The sequence below is a fragment of the Neopelma chrysocephalum genome, unplaced genomic scaffold (genome assembly GCF_003984885.1).
Source record: "Neopelma chrysocephalum unplaced genomic scaffold, ASM398488v2 Primary Assembly neopelma1_122, whole genome shotgun sequence".
In the NCBI taxonomy this organism is placed as follows: Eukaryota; Metazoa; Chordata; class Aves; order Passeriformes; family Pipridae; genus Neopelma; species Neopelma chrysocephalum.
In genome coordinates this window covers 446,470-465,300 of record NW_020897784.1, presented here as the reverse complement: position 1 = coordinate 465,300, position 18,831 = coordinate 446,470, and the positions used below count along the sequence as shown (strand labels likewise).

General features: G+C 57.7%; 1 protein-coding gene across 1 annotated transcript in view; it reads right to left on the bottom strand.

Annotated features, from left to right (window-relative positions):
- Positions 1 to 18,831, bottom strand: part of CACNA1S (calcium voltage-gated channel subunit alpha1 S) — a 42,714-nt gene that overhangs the window by 7,039 nt on the left and 16,844 nt on the right. Inside the window, exons 11-35 of the mRNA XM_027697692.1 lie at positions 18,555 to 18,780; positions 17,784 to 17,991; positions 17,345 to 17,465; positions 16,807 to 16,921; positions 16,605 to 16,698; positions 15,778 to 15,847; positions 15,412 to 15,544; positions 14,996 to 15,125; positions 14,194 to 14,253; positions 13,494 to 13,600; positions 13,003 to 13,090; positions 12,617 to 12,724; positions 11,764 to 11,816; positions 11,358 to 11,504; positions 10,891 to 11,092; positions 9,386 to 9,544; positions 8,983 to 9,093; positions 8,401 to 8,484; positions 4,999 to 5,055; positions 3,071 to 3,199; positions 2,425 to 2,490; positions 1,849 to 1,940; positions 1,209 to 1,368; positions 595 to 722; positions 82 to 178 (exon numbers count right to left, since the gene is read on the bottom strand). Of these exons, the coding sequence (XP_027553493.1) occupies positions 82 to 178; positions 595 to 722; positions 1,209 to 1,368; positions 1,849 to 1,940; positions 2,425 to 2,490; positions 3,071 to 3,199; positions 4,999 to 5,055; positions 8,401 to 8,484; positions 8,983 to 9,093; positions 9,386 to 9,544; positions 10,891 to 11,092; positions 11,358 to 11,504; positions 11,764 to 11,816; positions 12,617 to 12,724; positions 13,003 to 13,090; positions 13,494 to 13,600; positions 14,194 to 14,253; positions 14,996 to 15,125; positions 15,412 to 15,544; positions 15,778 to 15,847; positions 16,605 to 16,698; positions 16,807 to 16,921; positions 17,345 to 17,465; positions 17,784 to 17,991; positions 18,555 to 18,780 (2,945 nt within the window). The remainder of the gene's footprint in view (positions 1 to 81; positions 179 to 594; positions 723 to 1,208; positions 1,369 to 1,848; positions 1,941 to 2,424; positions 2,491 to 3,070; positions 3,200 to 4,998; positions 5,056 to 8,400; positions 8,485 to 8,982; positions 9,094 to 9,385; positions 9,545 to 10,890; positions 11,093 to 11,357; positions 11,505 to 11,763; positions 11,817 to 12,616; positions 12,725 to 13,002; positions 13,091 to 13,493; positions 13,601 to 14,193; positions 14,254 to 14,995; positions 15,126 to 15,411; positions 15,545 to 15,777; positions 15,848 to 16,604; positions 16,699 to 16,806; positions 16,922 to 17,344; positions 17,466 to 17,783; positions 17,992 to 18,554; positions 18,781 to 18,831) is intronic.

Here is an 18,831-nt window from a genome sequence, read left to right as displayed (position 1 = left end):
CAGCCTCCTGGGGAGGACACGGGGACAGCTTGGGGAAGGTGTCCCTGTGCCCACACACCCTGTCACTCCCTTGGCTCTTACCTTACAAGCTACACGGTGTGGGCAGAACTTCCCAAAGCCCAGGGGAGGCTGGATACGCCTCAGCAGAGTCACCACATCCAAGTGTTTGATTCTCCCCCTGCAGAGGAAACACACCACATCAGCAGGGAGGTGGCAGACCCACGGTGGCTTGGGGAGGGGCTACGGGGGCTCATCCCTGGGGTCCTGCAGTGGGCAAACCCCTACACTTCCATATGTTCCTCTTGAGGAAAGCAGTTGCTCCCCATGGCACCTGGCAGCAGGCAAAGGTGTGCAGTGGCATGGGAAGAGTTGGCAGCATCACCAGAGCTGGATGAGGAGGGAACTGAAAGTGTCGTATTCCCAAACATCCTCAAGCCTTGTATGAGCCCTGGAATATTCTGGCAAGTCCACATCCACCTCTGAGATGCTGGAATGTAACTCCTAGGCCGTGCCACAGCTTACCCTGCCACGCATGTCTCAGGTCAGCCCACTCCATGAACACCCTGTCTGTGCCACTCACCCCCCAGCACTCACTTGGCCTCGGGGTCGTACTCAGCCCAGATCCGTTTGAACTCGTCCAGGTGATGGGGCCCAAGGATGGACCAGTCCCGGGTCAGGTAGTCAAAGTTGTCCATGATGACAGCCACGAAGAGGTTAATGATCTGAGGGCAGAGGAAGGGGTGGAAAGGACCCAGTTAGAGCAGGGACCTGCCGGCAGGTACCATGAAAACATGGGCAGATGTGTTCAGAGGCAGAAGGGGCTTGGGATCCCCTGGGATCAGGGGATGCAGAGTGAGGGTCTCCCATGCTGGGAGGGACCTCCTGCTCAAGCAGGTCATGTGAAAGGGCAGGCACAGGGCATCTCATCCCTCTCCACCCTTGCAAAGGTCAACACAGACACATCAAAGGTCAACACAGACACATCTGGATGGCAGCACGTGGAGGCTGTGGGAAGGAACCAGAGGGGGATCCTGGGTCCCCCAGGAGTGCAGTGCCAGTTTATAGCATGGCTGGGTGGGTTGGCTGGGGGATAATGCCCCCAGGAGGAGGGTGCTGTGGGCCCACCCCATGAGACCCATGGCTGACAACACCGGGGCTGCCCAGGTAGGACAGGGGTGCCAAAGGGAGCCCCGTGGGAGCTGGCATACCAGGAAGGCACAGAGCATGTAGAAGCTGATGAAGTAGAAGTAGGCAAAGCCGGTGCCACAGGTGTACTCCTCGCCCTCGGCGTACTCCGACTCGGGGTCGCAGCGCCGGCCGTAGCTGCAGTCCAGCAGGATCTCCTGCCACGCCTCGCCGGTGGCACACCTGGGGACAGGGGATACCTGCTGTCCCTGCCTGGCCTGGGCAGGAGCTGGGCTTGTGGGGAGGACAGGGGCCAGCCCAGAGTGCAGGTGAACAGGAGCTGCTGGGAAAGCAGCAGTCAGGATTCTGGGCTTGCTGCTGTGGGGCCACTGAGAGCTTCAAAGTGAAGTGTCTGGAGTCAAGGAAGGCCTTGGGCTGAGCTCCTGCTTCCCTGTGAATTTCCCCACAATAAACAAATCAAAATCCGGCCTGGGAAGGAAATATTCAGAATAGCAACCCCAAAATGCCACTCTCTTCTGCAGCCCAGCCACACCAGGCAAACCCACAGCTTCTCCTGAAACGCTCCCACTGCAGCAGGAGATCGTTCTGTGGGACAAAAAAGAAATCAGCTGCAGAAATGCTGGTCTCCCTCACTCCACGCTGGGGGTTCCCACTGGCTCAGAGCCCAGCTCGCTTCTGGAGCTGCTCACAGACAAGACTGACCTGAAGAGCAGCAGCACAGCTTGTGGAAAGGTCTGAAAGTTGTTGTTTCGGTTGATCTGTGTCCCATCCACCATGGCAATCTTCCCAAACATCTGTAAATCACAATTGTGAGGTCCTCAGCACCCTTTCTCAGGCACTGACCACCCTCCAGAGCACCTCTGGTCCCTGAGCTCCTTTTTCTTTTCTTTACATGGCTTTGGGCATCCACAACAGAGACTGAGACCAGGCTGTGGGTGCTCTGCGGCTCAGGAGCTACTTGGACATTCCTGCCTGTGCTGAAAACAACACTGACTACAACTGCACTTTAGCTGGGCCAAGGAAATGAGGCCTCATGAACCAGCACAAGGACTGGTGCCTGTGTGTCCAGGTTGTGCCATTGACTCCCAAAGTGCTCCCGGGGATGGGAGGCTGCTGGGGTGACAAGCATCCCTGCAGACCAGGATAAACCATCATGTGCTGGTCCCATCATGTGCAAAGTCCCAAAGAGAGCCTGGCAGAGGACCCAGTCCCTCCCTGTCCCACCTCCCCAAGTACTATCAGGTTCAGGGCACCTGCTCAAACCAATTCCCCTCTCACCTGCATCCCGATCACAGCATAGATGAAGAAAAGCATCACGATCAGCAGGGCCACGTATGGCAGGGCCTGTGTCAAAGGGACATGGCTTGTGTGAGACACCAGCCCAGCACCAAGGCAAGCCAGACACAGGGGGTTGGCTCTGGAGCTGCTGCACAAGGCCAGCATCCATGTCCTCATGTGGGGAGGGGACAGCTCACCTGCTGCTCGAACCACCCTCCTGCTGGCTGCTCTCTGTGGTTCTCACACATGGGAGGCTAATGCCAGCTCCCAAAGGAGCACCTGAGCACACCCCAGGGCTCAGGGAGCTGCCCACATCAGGGCTGTGAGCTGATGCTGCAGCACACCCTGAGGTACCCACCTGGTGCAGAGCCCAGGGCAGAGGGGCCTGGGCCGGTGCTCCAGTGCCCAGCCCAGCTCTGACACACTGTGCTGTCAGCCAGGGAGTCCCCACACCCCACCCACATGGGCAGTGATCTCCTACAAACTACAAACCCCCAGCCCAGACTGGAAGCAGCAGCCTGCCAGCACTGGAGCCTTCCTCCTGTGCCTGGTGAGGATGGGCTGCTCACCCTGCAGCCTGAGGATCAGCCATTGCTGCCAGCCCCGGGCACGTGTGTCTGAGAGGGGAGCACTGCTCCTCACACACCTGGAAGGACTTGATGAAGGTCCACAGGAGGGTCCTGACACCTTCCCCACGGCTCAGCAGCTTCACCAGCCGCATCACCCGGAACAGTCGGAAGAAGGTGATGGAGACACGGGAGTTGTCATCAGAGTCCTGCAGGCAGAGCACAGCAGCTGGAGGGCAGCGAGTGCTGAAGCCTCCAGGGTTTCAAGGGGGGGTTCAGGTCCTGGGGAGAGGAAGGGTAACGAGATCCCACCCCCAGGCACCAGTCATGGTCCCCACAGCCCTTGCCTGCACAGAGGATCAGGCTGCAAAGGGGATATGCAGGCACTTTTCCCCCCAGCCTTCCCAAGGATCCCATCTCCCCAGCCCCCCTGACTCACACCTCTGACACTGGGACACTGCAGGAATGCAGGCATGCTGCCACATGGGCTGGGAGAGCTGTGAGGGTCACAGGGCCACCAGGGACAGGCTCAGTCCCACCAGGTTCTCACCCAGCATGTCCTATATTTGTAGGGTGAGGTGTAGGGTGGGCACCAGGCACAGGAAGGGTTAATGACAGCTGTTTAAACACAGAAGGGCTGTTTTGAGAATGTCCCAGCAGGATTTTCACATACCAAAGGAGGGACTGAAGGCAGGTGGCTCTGGGGGTGCTGCCCAGTGTCACCCTGACATGCAGTGATGCCTACTCTCTGTGGGCCCACTCTTGGAGGGGTGAACAGCCATGTCCCAGGGGTTCAGGGCAGAGTGGTCAGGCAGGAAGGGAGCCAGCAGGCATGGCTCCTGGCCTGACAGCACCAGGTTTTGTCTGGGAGCACCTAGGATAGTGGTGGTTGGAGATGCTGAGGGCTTGGTCACCTGTGACCTTGATTGCTCCAGCATGGCACAGCCTCAGCCCCAGTCTCTGCCACCAGCAGCCATGATCAGACTCTCCTGGCACTGTCTATCTGGACTCAGTGACCACCTGTGATACTTTTCCCACTGCCCCCTCAGCCTCCCAGAGCTTTACTGCTGCCACTGGATGCCCCTCACTCCCATCACGCAGCCCACCCACTCCCAGCTACGTCAGGGCAACAAAATCCAGCTGCAAACACCCCTCCCTGCAGCTCCACCTCCCCCAGTACGGCACGTGTGAGTTCCCAGGGCTGCACTGGATAACTCCCATCTCCTCTCCTACCTCTTTCTTTTGCCTTTCTCTCTCCTGGTGCCTCAAGCCCATCCAGTGAGTGCAGTGGTCAGGAACATCCCATTATCCCCAGTGCACCACATTCCCACCGCCAGGATCTGGGCAGTGCCCAGGGGAGACCAGCCTGCACTCCCAGCACCGGGGCCCTGTGACCCCTGGGAAAAAGGTCCAGCATGTGGGAGCCCTCAGCCAGCCCCCTCCACATTTTCAGAGCTCCTACAGGAGCTCCTGTGGGCCAACCCAGGACACCCCCACACCACTGCACCCTCCTGGTGATCTCAGCTTGGCCCACGCAGCCCCCAGGACATCAGGATGCAGCCACGGGGCACAGCCAGCTCTGGGGGAAGGCACAGTGCAGAGGTTGCCCCTCTAGCCATGGCTAACAGTGCCAGAGGCTGCATCCCTTCAGGCTTATGGAGGCAGGGTGATAGGCAGAAGGACCCAAGGCCAGCTTTCCTGCCTTACAGGGACACCTCTGATGGGTCCTCTGAGATGGCAGTGCCAGGGGGTGGGATGGCAAAGGGCAGGGCTGGGCCACCAGATGGGCCCAGGAGGACTGGGGAACAGCCCAGAACCTCTTAGGGTGGGAAGGGGTGTCTGTGTAGCTGGTGTGTCACCCCAGTTCCCTCTCAGCAAAGGCAGAGCTGTGCCCCAGAGAGAACAGCTGGGTGTGGTGTGCCTCAGTGACATGCAGGACACATGCAAACACTGGCCACGGGCAGCAGGGCAGCAGGATGCACAGCAGGCACGTGCAGCTGATATTTACAGTGCCATCACAGCCTCCGCCCAGGCAGTACAATCCACCACTGGGGGCAAGAATAGTCTGTCAAGAGAACAAGAGAGTCAGCAGAAGTGAGGCAGGATGGAAAGGGAGAGAGGGAGGGAGGGAGGGAAGGATGGGTAGTTGCACAAGAAGACAGACAGAAGAAAGGGTAAGATGGAAACTGGGGAGAAGAGGAAGGGCACAGGGGAAGGGCAGGCAGAGCTCCACCATCCCTTGGGGTCATGGACAAGGTGATGTGACTGTTGACAAGCAGAGGCAGCACGTGGGTGGTCAGGGGAACACACTGACCATGAGGGACTCACCCACCTCTGTGCCCCGTGCATCCCACCTGCTGTGACACACACATTTAGGGCAGGGCTGTGCAGGCCAGGAAAGCTGGTCCAAACCTCAGTAATTCTGCTGCCTCCCATGGACATCTCTAGGCCAGGCCCATGGATCTGGAGGCAAGCTGACCCACTCAGCCAACACACAGCTCCTCCACAGCAAGCTGGGCTGCCCCAGCAGGGCAGCTCAGACACTGAGGCCAAACTGGTGCAGGTTTGCCAGGAGTGAGCACCAAGACCAGCAGTCCCATAAATGGGCAGTAGGAAAACCCCCTGAGGCTCCTCAAAGCCAGCCAGAGACACTCTGCTCTCTGCAGAGGGCCCAGGACACTCTGGGGGAGCGGGACTCGTCACCAACCCCTGCCCCTCAATGGGGTGGTCCAGCCCCAGGACAGCTCAGGCTCATTCCCGGGGTCCCAGCAATTGAAGGAGGGTTGGGTAGATGGAAGGGGATGGCCCTTGTCAAGGGGCTGAGCTTCCAGGGCAGGCAGTGGCAGGAGTGACATAGCAGCAGGAGCTCTCCAGTCCTCTACACTTCAGAGTCTGGGGTAGCCCTTTCAGAGGGGTCCCCATCCCTACTTCCCTCTTGCCTCAGACCCCTCAATATCCCCCAGGATCTGGGGGGACTGAGATTAGCTCAGTTGGTTAGAGCATGGTGCTAATAACACCAAGGTTGTGGGTTTGATCCCTGTATGGGTCATTCACTCGAGAGCTGGCCTTGGTGATCCTTGTGGGTCCTTTCCAACTGAGAATATTCTGTGAAATTCCTGTGAACTCAGTGACTGAAGAGCCGTGAGGGTCTGGCTGGGGTGGGGAGCAGAGGGCTCCCAACAGCACAGCTCTGCCCTGCTTCACCCTGACAGTGGAAGATGTGAGGGAGGAGGAGGAGAGGCAGAATGGAGAGAGATGAGGGGAGGGAAGGGAGGGAAGAGGAGAGGAGAGACTTCACAAACTGGTGTCGGGTGCCTGGGTGCCACCAGGAGTGGCTCAGTGTCACCCACCACCCCCACACTGCACTGCTGCCTCGTGCTGTGAGAGCACTGCAGCCCCCCAGGAGAGCTCTGAGGGGTGCTCTGATGGCTGCAAACAGCTTCTGGGGACCAGAGGTGACAGACCCACCTTGGACTGACCTCTGAGCAAGGAGGAGACTTACCGGAAGGGGAGGTGAGGTTGTCCCCACCCCAACCCCTTGCTGTGCCTCCTAATCCTAATCTCAATCCCCCTGCACACCACCAGATGGTTGAGAAACACTTGGTGATGCTGGGAGAGCTGTGGGCTGGATGGAGGAAGGAGCACATGGAGGACAGGTGGGACAGCCCTGGGGGACATAAATGATCACTGCCAGAGCAGGGTCCTTGTGACAGAGGTCCTGGGAGACCTTGAGGGGCTGGGGAAGGAGACCAGTGCTCTTAGTGCCCCTGTGTGCAGCCCTGGGGGAAAAGACCCAGGAAGCTCAGCCCACACAGGACCATTCTTGAAATTCTGCCTGGCTCTCTGCATGGCCCTATACAACCCTACAGTCAGTGGTGCTGTGGCACACAGAGCACAGTCCCTGGGCCAGTCTCTGCCAGCCCAGTCAGGGCATCAGACTCCTCCAGGCACCTGTGACCTGTGTCCTGGGCCCACAGACCTATGGCCAAGCACAGCAGGATTTTGGCATCTGTGCCGAGTGGTCTCTTGCTCTCCAGGGACTGAAAATCTCTGCCTTGAGCACCCACTTTGAACTTCAGTTCTGAGTGACAGCAGGCTGGGGAGGGGTGTAGTGATGCCCAACAGGCAACAGGAAACCAAGTCACAGGTACAGGGAGCTGGGGGGCAAGGATGGGGACCTGGGGGAGATGGTGACAGATGAAAGCTACTGGCACTGGCATGAAACCTGGGAGCTCATCAAGGCTGAGAAGCCCAGAGGCCAGAGGATGGCTGTACCAACATGCAGGTCTGTGCAGAGAGGAGCACAGGGCTGTCACAGGAGAGGAAGGCGGATGGTTTTTGCTTATCCCAGCCCTGTGAGGCCTGGACCACCCTCCAGATAAGAAGGTGACTGCCCCCAAAGGCCCCTGAACACTCTCACCTCCCTGCACAGAGAAGGTCTGAAGGTCACCCTGTGCAGGGGTGGCAGGGGCAGCAGCTCTGCCAGACCCAGCCCTGCAGCACACTGGAGCCAGTAAGGAGCTCCTGCAAGGAGACACATGCCAAGTCACTGGAGAGGGTGAATCCATCACCTGCCCCATCTGACAGCTGCTCCTGGAGTTACCATCAGCTCTGCTGGAAGCAGCACACACCTCCCGGGGCAGGGGGGCATTTTCAGAGCCAGACACGGGTGTGGATGTCCCAGTGCTATGGAAGGCAGGGGCATGCTGGCTTCCTAGCACTGTTCTGAAAATGCTGCCAGCACAGCCCTTAATGTACAGGCACTGCCTGAGGCACCAGCCCCACAGGTTAAATGGTGCAGAGCTCCTGCAGTGGTGCCTGGAGGACACCCAGGCTCACATACACTGTCAGCTGTGTATGTGGACGGGCCACTGTGTAAAGGCACAAAGAGGACACCAAGCAAATGCCTTGAAATCTGAAGCATCTGATCCTCCCCATGGGTTAGCAGTGTTCTGTGGGGACAGGGAGCTGTGGGAACCCTTTTCCTCCCACCTGCACTGATCTGAGGCTGGATGTGTGGTTGCCTGGCCAGGGTGAGGGGGGCAGGGGCTGGCATGCAGCCTGCTGCTCATGGTTGAGTCCTGAATGACTGCTTTCCATAGGATCCCAGTGCCTACAGATCCAGGAGACCAGAGGGGAGGGGGCAATGTGACATGTTGGCCAGCTGGGGATGTTCAAACAGTGCTTTAAGGCTCGAAGGGCCACAGCTGTGGCCCTCTCCACTCACTCATGCTATGGGCTGGTCCTGGCTTGTCCCTCCTGAGAACCAAGCAGGGCAGGCAGAGAGGAGAGGGCACCAGCACCCTGTAGAGCTGGACACTACCCCAGCACCCCTGCCTTGTCCCAGGGCAGGTGCTGCAGTGCAGTCCTGGGTGGGGACACCCTCGTGCCCCAGCCCCCTGACACTCACATCAATCTCACTGAGGATGACATCGATGATGCTGCCAATCACTATGAGGAAGTCAAAGACATTCCAGGGGTCTCCGAAGTAGCCCTGTCAGGAAAGAGCCAGAGAAGAGGAGTGAATATCCAAGGGTTTAAGCCAAGGAGGAGACAGATGCTGGAGTCCAAAGGAAGGGGTACCAGAAGGATCCTTGCTGACTCTGCCCCTCACAAGAAGGGGTGGTGGTCAGACCTTGCATCCTCTGCTCAGTTGTCTGGTCCTGTCTTGCAATGGAGTGAAATGAGGAAGGTGGACCAGGGTGGCTAGAGCTATAACCCCACTAGTGACATGACCCTGAGGATGGGAACAAGGGCCAGTGGGACCGGGTCAGGTTTGGCTAGCAAGGGTAGCCCTGACAAGCAGTACTCCTTCTAGAAACTTCCAGGTCCTGCACATGGAGATGCCCGAGGGTCTCACAAGGAGAAGCTCTCTGGAGCTGCAGGGCTGGGGGTGCTTGTACTCCAGAAACATGAAATGCAGGATAAGTGAACCCCCTGGCCTGGCCTGAGACCCCTCCTGCCCTCCATGCTGACCATGCCCTCCTCTCACCTTGGCTTTAAAAGCCATGAGCTTGAGGATCATCTCCAGGGTGAAGAGGATGGTGAAGGCCACATTGAGGATGTCTGAGACGTGGTTCATTTCTGGAGACTGGTTGTAATGCTGAGGATAAGGCAGAAGGAGCCATGTGAGCTGATGGCAGGTCCAGCCTCCACTGTGAGCTCAGAGGTGTGTGCTGCATGCAGACCCCCCTCCCACAGACAGGCCTGTGGCTCAGCAAAAAGGAAATTTCCCCCCTGCAGCCCCTTCTCTGGGATCCCCACATGCCACCAGTCCCACCATGAGCAAACTCCCCCCTAACCAGAAGCTCTCCTTGGGGCTGCAGGGCTGAGCCAGCCCACCCGCTGCCACAGACACCCCTCCAACCCCCCACGGTGGGCACTGTGCCCCTCACCTGCATGCCCAGGCAGATGGTGTTCAGCAGGATCAGGAAGAACATGAGGTACTCAAAGTAGGAGGAGGTGACCACGTACCAGATCTGGTACTGGTAGGGGTTCTTGGGGATGTAGCGGCGCAGCGGACGAGCCTTGAGCGCGTACTGCACACACTGGCGCTGGGGAGGGCAGGGAGGCAGGAGCTGTGAGCCCACCACGGGGCACAGGGCAGTGTCCCAGGCACACACTCAGCACCACCAACACCACTGCACACCCCCACAGGCCCAAGCTGGATCCCCCTTCTCCTCCAGCCCAGCCTCATGGGCCGGGTACAGCAGCGGGTCATTGAATCTGCTGTGCTTCCTGCAAATACACCCCAGACATGGGACGAGTTTCCAAAGTCACCTCTTGCCTCCAAAAATGGCCATGTTGCCCTTGGCCTGACCCCTCCAGCCCGGAGCCTGCCTCCTTATCCTGGCACTTCCCCATGGTCTCTCAGGGCTGGTCAAGAGCATCCTGAAGACATCGCACGAGTAAGGGCTGAAGGGGGCACTGAGATGGCTGTGAGCAGGCCTGTCCCACCCCAGCAGCCCAGGGCCACCTCTGCTGGGTTTCTGTGTGACTCACATCACCCCAGCACCCTGAGCTCAAACTGCCTCAGCACAGGAGCACAACAGCACCCCTGGGCCAGCAGCCACTCCTGCCCAGTGTCCTCCCCAGCATGTCCCACGTCCTCTGCCAATGCCTCTGCTGCTTTCAGCCTTGCTGTCCCCAGCCAGAGTGACAGCACAACAGCATCACAGCAGGGCTGGTCACAGAAGGTGCTTCTGGAGATGGTCTAGTCACAGTGCCCTGCCCAAAGCAGGGCCAGCTGCCCAAGACAGTTGGCTTTTGAGTACCTTCAAAAATGGAGACTTCACAGCCTCTCTGGGCAGCCTGTTCCAGTGCTTGACCACCTTTACCACAAAAAAGGGCCTTTTTAAATGCTTAAATGGAATTTCTTGTATTCTTCAGTTTGTGCCTTTTGTCCTGTCACTGGGCACAACTGAAAAGAGCCTGGCTCCATCTCCTCTGTACCTTCCCATTAGGTATTTATACCCATAGGTAAGATCCCCATGAGCCTTCCCTTCTCAACACCAGACTCAGCTCCCAGCCTCTCCTCATATGACAGTTGCTCCAGACCCTCAATCATCTCAGTGACCCTTTGCTGGACTCACTCCAGTACATCCATGTTGCTTTTGTACTGGGGAGCCCAGAACTGGGCACAACCCTCTGCTCCAGCTCACTCTGGGCACCCTACCTGTCCAGGGAGGCCTACTCCCTGTTCTGGTCCCCTCTGCCCTTCCCTCAGAAAGTTTGTTCTGTGCCAGCTGTGGGTCCAGCTGGCCCTGCCCCAGCAGCAAACAGACCCAGGGGCAGGTTCAACTCATCTGAGTCAGCAGTGCCACCACAAAGAAGGGCTGATCCAAATCAGCCAGCCCCAGCAGGGCTGGTCCTCCTTGTTCTGCCCCAGCAGTCCCAGTACCTGGTTCTTGTCCAGCTCACAGTTCTTGTACTCATTCTCCCCCTGCTCCTGGAAGGTGACAATGACAAAGCCCACAAAGATGTTCATCATAAAGAAGGCAATGAGGATGATGTAGATGATGAAGAACATTGCAATCTCCATCCTGTAGTTGTAGATAGGGCCTGCATCCTCAGCATTGGTGTCGATGGCCATGTACAGCAGCCTATAGCAGGGAAAGGGAGAAAACAGAGATCCTAATGAGGTGGGAAAGACCATGTCTCCTCTTGAAGGTTATGGAGAGCTCTGGGGACGTGCCAAACCCAACAGTGGTAGGACAGGGTTGCTGGGATAACCTTGCCAGCTCCACAGCCACTGCCAGGATGGCTGGCCCTGCTCCTCATCCTGGGCAGCTCTTCTTGCTTTACCCTGGCCAAGGCCTGTGGCAGTGCCCTGCTCCCAGCACAGACCTTCCCTTGGCACAGACTCACTCTGGCCAGCCCTCGAAGGTGGAGACCGTGAAAAGCGACATCATGGCTGAGAAGACGTTGTTGAAGTGGAAGTTGCTGTGCACCCACATTCGCTCCTGCACCTCAATCTGCGTGGGGTCTGCGTCCACATAGTTGATGAACTGGCCCCTGCAGCAGAAGGGACACAGTGCTCACTGGCTGGGCCCCCCTCAGTCCACACTGCAGTGCTGGCCTGGGCCTCCTTAGTCCCTGGGAGGGGAGGACAGCCCTGTGCTTGTTCCTGATTCACCCCAGGGTGAGGGAGAACAGCATGAGACCTCTTTTTGGATGCAACATCCCCATGCAGGGACACAAGCGGCCCCCACTACATCCCACCCAGCTCCCAGCCCTGGCCACTGCCCTGCTGGGAGCTGCAGAGAGCTCTTACCTGCACTCCTTCTCCGTCAGCTTGGATGGGTCTGTGCACCTGTAGAACTTGCCCTGCATTTAACAGAGACCAGAAGTGGCTGTTGGTGTTGCTGTGACTTCAGAAGCCCTGGGGAGTTTTGACTTTTACCCTGCCCACAGTCAGTCCCTGCCCTGCCACCTCCCTGCAGACTCTGGCCCTGGCCCCCCACCACCACTGGCCTCCCCACTCTGCCCGCCAACACAACCCAGCTCAGGAGCCATGGCAGACCTGGGCTGAGATCAAGAAACGATGCCTAGTGATGGGGAAAACCCTTCCATGGCCCTAAGTTGAGGCCTACCTAGCTCATCCTATCTGGGAGTAACTATTTGGAAAATAGAGAAGACAGCAGTAACCCGAGATTAACTAAAAGCTGACAGGTCTGCTCAGTCTGCAGAGTGCCCTGAAAGCTCTCCCCACATCAGCTGAGAATTTCAGCTCAGTTATTAGAACAAAGCTGAGCTCAGCCAGGGCCAGCTCTGCCTTGGAGCCGCTGAGGCCCAGACAGCAGGAGTGGTGCTGTGAAAAAGGAAACTATTTGCATCCAAGGCACAGAGGAAATTAGTGAGAATCACTCGCTGCCTCAGAAAGAGGAAACCAAGGCACTAAATGAGGTGAGGCAGCTGGGTCCTTTACAGGTGCTGTCTGGACCCTGAGTGCTTTCTGCCCTCTCCTCACTGCACACTCTTCTGCCAGGGGGGCTGGTGCAGCTGGGTCCCCTTACTGGGGGGACCCCACTACTGGCAGACACCACCCCCAAGGTGATGCCTAGGAGAGCATATCCAAGATGTGCTCGAGCAGAACGTCCCTCCTGCCCACCTGAGACACCACTCACCTTGAAGAGCTGGACCCCGATGCAGGCAAACATGAACTGCAGCAACGTCGTGACAACCACGATGTTACCGATGGTCTTGATGGCCACAAACACGCACTGGACCACGTGCTGCAGAGGTGGAGGACAGTGCACAAGTGACCGTGTTTGGGGCGAGCCCCTGCTCTGTGTCCCACACCCTCTGTTTGGCCCCCTGCTCTGTGTCCCTCACCCTCCCACTGCAGGGATGGGCCCCAGGAAGAGTGGGAGCCTGTCAAGGGCAGAGGGATTGGGCAGAGCCCTTCCACAGGTGGGCAGTGGGAATTGGGAACAGGGCCCAATGCCTGCCACAAAACCTCCCAGGGGGACTGCCACAGGCTGAGGGCCCCCAGTCCCAGCCTCCTGCTCACCTTCAGCCCCTTCGCCCTGTTAATGGCTCGCAGGGGCCTCAGCACCCTCAGCACCCGCAGGATCTTCACCACAGAGATGGTGCTGGACCTGGGGAGGAAGGCACAGCTGAGCTGGGACAATTTCTCTGCCCGGGCCAGGCTGACACAGCCTAACCAAGGAGCCAGAGAGGCCAGGCTGGAGCCAGGGCTGAGGGGAAAGGGATGGCAGAGTAAAGCAGATGTCACTAGGCCATCACCCCACATAAGGCCAAGGGACACTTGCAGCTGGAGAAAGCAGCTACAAAATTTAATTTCTACCCAAATCTTCTTTACCTTTGACACTCAAGGAGTTTGTCTGTCTCCCAGCTGTCCATGCCCTGTCCCCCCAAGCAGGATGTTATGAATACATGGGCAGCCCTTGGGCCAAGTGGTCCTTCCCCACCCACCACCCCCAGCTGCCCTGCCAGCCTGAACAGACCAGGGCCCCTTCCGTGGCATGGGGAGGTGCTTACTCGAATCCCATGGAGATAAGGGAGACAGCGACCACCAGTAAGTCAAGGATATTGAAGGAATTCCTGCAGAAGGAGCCTTTGTGCAGGAAAGCACCATAGGTTGTCATCTGGGGAGCAGAAGGAGTTAGGAAAGAGGCCGGGCAGGGCTCAGGTGCACGGTCCCTCCACAGCCCTGGGGTGCACAAGGGGGTCCTCACAGCTCCATGGCTTGGGGACCCTGTCCTTGGGGACCTCTGCAGTCTGGCAGGAAGTTGGCTTCAGCTGGAAATCCTCTGTGTTGCACTGGCTGGAGACAAAACTCTCCCAGTCAGTCAGCAAATTAAAGAGGAGAACAGTAAACACATTTGGAGTGGGAGCAACATGCAGCAGTGGCTTGGATTGCTGTTTTTCTCCACAGATTCCCACTGCTTTCTCTTTCTCAAAGTTTTTCTTAATGGTGTGTCAGAATGAAAATGCTGGTGCCACGGCTGATCTGTCCCCACGTCACAGCACAGCTGACTTGGCTGCCTGACCTCACTAGAGGGCTCTGGGACAGGTCACGCACCACCCACACTGCATGAATGAACTCTGGAGATGTGAGGATCAGCCAGCAGTTTCTCCTCACTGGCACCCTCAGCTTGTGCCCAAAGTGCATGACTGCCCATGGCCAGAGCAGTCTAGAACCATGTGCTGGGCCATGCCCATGGGGTGAAGGACTCACCTTCAAGACGATTTCGACTGTAAAGACGGAGGTGAAACCAATGTCAAAGTATCCGAGAATCTGGGGACAGAAGCACCAGAACTGGATGAGATTTCAGTGAGATGGGAGATGCTCCAGTGTGTTCAAACGTCCTGGAATTGTGGTTTTGAGTCCACACTGTGGGCTGGGGAGCCCATCTAGCTCAACTGAGTCTGCAAACCCAGTGCCAAGAAGATTCCTGAACTTCCCCCAGCTTTGCTGCTTTTCTCCAGTGCAAAAATCCAGCCTGCAGCTGGGACAAAGCTCTCCCTTTCAAGGTGAGTTAGGCTTGACCTGATTCACCTGAAAGCATCTGATCCCCAAAAACACTGAGTGCGCTGGGAAGGGGTTGTATGTGAGATCTCCCAGTCCCTGCCAGACTCATTTGTGCCTCACAGGGCTGGAGCCACGGCTCCCACAAGCAGCATTCCAAGGCACTGAATGCACCAGAGGCCCAGTTTTCCACCTCACAGGACACCCCTATACCAAATAAGTCACCACAGGCTCAAAACAAGGTAATCTTGCATGCCACTCCCAGGTGGATCTCTTCACCCAGAAATAAACTGAGACACAGAGCAGTAAAAACTTGTCCCAGAGGCACCTTGAACGGAAAACACATCCAGCCTCCTCTGCCAGAGTGCACTGCCCTCCCAGAGGCAGGGCTGGAATCACAGCCACCTGCCCAGGGATGGCACCTGGCAAGTAAGTCCCTGTTTACTGGGGACCTGGGGGACTCCACGAGGTCTTCCCCACCCATCCCAACCCTCCACATCTCCAAGGGCACCTTGTTGCGGAAGGACTCAGCCCGGATGGGATCCTCAGCTGCCAGCGAGATGCTGCTGAGCAGGATGAAGAGCAGGATGAAGTTGGTGAACCAGGTGGCATTGACAGTTCTGTGGCACAGCACCCGAAACCTGCCAGGGACAGAAAGGCCATGAGATGCTGCAAGAGGCCAGAAGGAGATCAATCAGGGCCATGGCAGCCTTGAGAAGGGTTATGGCTACACCCTGAGGACAGGAAGGCCCTAGGAATGGAGGGATATCTGTGTCAGTCCATCCACACAGAAGACTTTTCCCCATGAGCTGGTTCCCTTCAGAGCTGGCACAAACACACAAACAGGACCCCACTGGGAAGGGTCAGTGCCAGAGGCACCTGGATCAGGCCTGGTTTCACAAGGCAGGGAGAAGGGGCAGTGCCTACTTGTTGGTTGGGCTGAAGATGAAGAAGGAGCTGGCTTCAGGCATGGGCACAGCCTTCTCTTTCAGCTGTAGCTCTGCAAGGGGACGCGGCCGAGGACTCAGGGGGATTTCAGGCTCATCTTCCTCATCATCACCTGCGGGGTGGCCGTGAAGAGGGAAAAGGAAAGAATCATATATAGAGAGAGGGAGGGGGAATATGACCTTATGGACAATCTTCCAATCCCATGATCCTGATTTGGCATCTCTGCCAGAAGGACCCCAGTACCCCGAGGCTGGCAGAGGGTCACCACATTCTTTGCTCCTCACACACCATCCCTCTGCAATGCCTCCTCATCTTTCCTGCTGCCCTGCCAAGGACAAGTCTTACCTGGGAAGTCTGCAGAAGGGTAGGGGTCTTTGATCTCGTTGACATTGGATTCAAATTCGTCCACTTTCAACTGAAACAAGGAAAAGACAGAGAAGAGGAGATGCAGCTGCATGTGCCAGTTGGCCAGACCCTCTCATCTTGGAAGCCATGTGGGACAAGCAGCATCTCTGCATTTGGCCCATAAAAAAGCACATGAAGTGCTGGCCCAGGTTGGAGCCAGGTGAGGGAAAACACCTCAGGGATGCTGCAATCAAAACAAAGAGCAGCACCAAGAGGATGGGAAATGGGAATGTCTGCTGGGCAAGAGCCTGGGGCCGTGCAAATATACCAGGGGTGGAATAAGATATGGAGCAAGTCCTGGGTGAGCTTCCATGGGGCATCTCTGGAAAGTGGATGGGGAAGTAGTTGCTGGTGAGATGCTTCTCAGAGGCAGCTCAGCACACAGTCAGCACAGCTGAACAGAGGTGTTTGCATATTGGGGGTGCTGGTGTGGACATAAGGGAGATCTGGAATGCTTCTGCCTTGCTCTGCTCCCCCCCACACTGCCGTGCACCAGCCCAGCTCAGGCACTGAGAACTGGCTGTGGCCAAGGAAATGAATTGGAGAAAAAGGATCCCCAGCAATGGAGTTGTTTCACCAGGCAATGTGTCCTGCCTGGGCCCAGTCACCAAGAGCCCCCATCACCAGTGGATGCTAAGGTGAGGAGACACTCTGGCCAAGAGTCCAGATCCAGGCTGGTTCCAAGCCTTTGTCCATCCTGGCTGGTGGGAGGAGGAGCCTGGTCCCTCCTCAGGAGCTCTACATGGCCCAGCCCCACCAGCACTGACCTTGGCTGTTGTGGGAATCCCTTCTCCCTTTGCTTTCTGCTCCAGCTTCTTTGCCAGCATCTGCTTCTCCTCTTCAGACTTCTCCGGGTAACCTCTGAGCGCAGAGGAGGGAAGAGCGGGAAGTGAACTCTGGGGCATTCTGTCCCCTCCCACCAAAGCACCAGGTTTGGGAGCTCCCATGGCCAGGGGCAGCAGTGCTCACCTGGACATCTTCCGCCGTTTGCGCTCCTCTGCTTTGGCCTTCTGGGCTAAAGTCAGGCTCTCGGCCTCAGCCAGGTTATCGACCGCGATGGCCAGGAAGACATTGAGGAGGATGTCTGCAGGAACAGTGCTAAGGACACGGACTTGGTTCCTGGCTGGAGGATGTGGCCAGAGCTGTCCATAGTGGCCAGGGTGCCCTAAGAATTCTTCCTGGAGCTGAGCCCTTGAGGTAACCCTGGTTGGGAATCTTTAACCAGCACCCTGTGAGCACTGAGCTCTGCGCTGGCTGCCCCCATTCTGACTGAATCTCTGCCTGCTGGGCATCCAGACCTCCTCCAGGTGTGCTTTCCTCCACATCCCGGCCCTCAGCCACCACTAGTGCAAGCCCTGAAGCCCATGGTTTGTTCCACTGCTGTTCAGAACTGAAAAGCCTTAGGCAAGCCCTGGGATGCTGACAGAAGCTTCTCCCCTTCCCAGTCCTGTGCAGCTCTGGGGCTGGGTGCAGGGAGCCTGGGCCTGGCTTTGCAGACAGAGGATACAGTTCCCACAAACGAAGAGGATGATGAAGTAGATGCAGACCAGCATGCCAGGAAAGGACGGGCCCCCATAGGCCATGATCCCATCGTACATGATTGAATTCCAGTCCTCTCCAGTCAGGATCTGGGAGTAGAGAAGCAATACAGACTCAAGAGCCTCTGCAGCACAGCACAGCAGTAGCCAACAGGCCAATCTTGCCCTTCTGGCTCCAGTCCCAAACCCTCACAGCCCCTCCATTCCCACGGTCAAACCCTCTTCCCTGCTCAGCCCTGAACCTGAACTACTGCTTTTGACTCCAGTTGCATTTCCCTGCTCGTGTCTGAAAGCCACATCACCCCCACAAACCCACATCCCCCTGAGACCCAGCTCCTGCCTGGAGACAGGTGAGACTCCCAGTCCCCTGCCCTCCAGCCCCCCACTGCCCTTCCTGCAGCCCCAAACCTGGAAGACACTGATGAGGGCCTGGGGGAAGTTGTCGAACGTGCTGCGCCGCACTTCCATGTCCTCGAAATCAAACTTGCCCCCAAAGAGCTGCATGCCCAGCAGGGCAAAAACGATGATGAAGAGGAAGAGGAGGAGGAGCAGAGAGGCAATAGAGCGGACTGAGTTGAGCAGGGAGGCCACCAAGTTGCTCAGTGATGTCCAGTACCTGGGGAGAGGAGAGACAGGAGTGTGTGGGAGGTGAAAGAGTGGGGAAGGCTGTGGGCAGGAACAGGCAGGCAGAGGGAACAGACCAACTGGCCCAAGGGGATGTGCCAGCAGCCCAGCAAGAGGGACTCTGGACCCAGGCTGGGCACTGGGACTGCTCCAGCCAGGCCCCAGGAAGAAGCAATGAAGCTGCAGCTGTGGTGTGACAGGCAAGATACACTGCTGCCTGCACAGGGCACCAGCAGGCAGGGTGGGAAGAGGGGTGAACACACAGTTGGTTGGGGCCAGAAAGAGAAGCCAGGAGCCCTGGCTGGGGCACCCCCATTTACAACATCCCAGAACCCAGAGGTAGAGCGGGACCTCAGCTCTGTTCTCACCACTCCCAGAGACAAACCATGTCCTGGAGACAGAAACCCCCAGCTTGGCCTCGTTGCTCCACCCAGGAGCTACCAGCTCTGCTCTGAGCTGCAGCCCTCCATGGGTACAGGGCCAGTGCTGTCCAGGGACCGTGAGTGATGCCGGGGCACCGTGAGCTGCCAGTGCCCACAGAGCTCCCTCCCCAACCTGGTGATCTTGAAGATGCGGAGGAGGCGGATGCAGCGCAGCACGGAGATGCCGAGGGGGGACAGGGTGCCCAGCTCCACCAGGATGATCTCCAGGAACCCCGAGCACACCACGAAGCAGTCGAAGCGGTTGAAGAGCGACATGAAGTACTGGCGCAGCCCCAGCGCGTACATCTTCAGCAGCATCTCGGCCACGAAGAGGGCGAGCAGCAGCCGGTTGGAGTTGTCTGGGGAGGGAGATACAACCTCAATCCCAGCACGGGCAGGGCAGGCAGGGA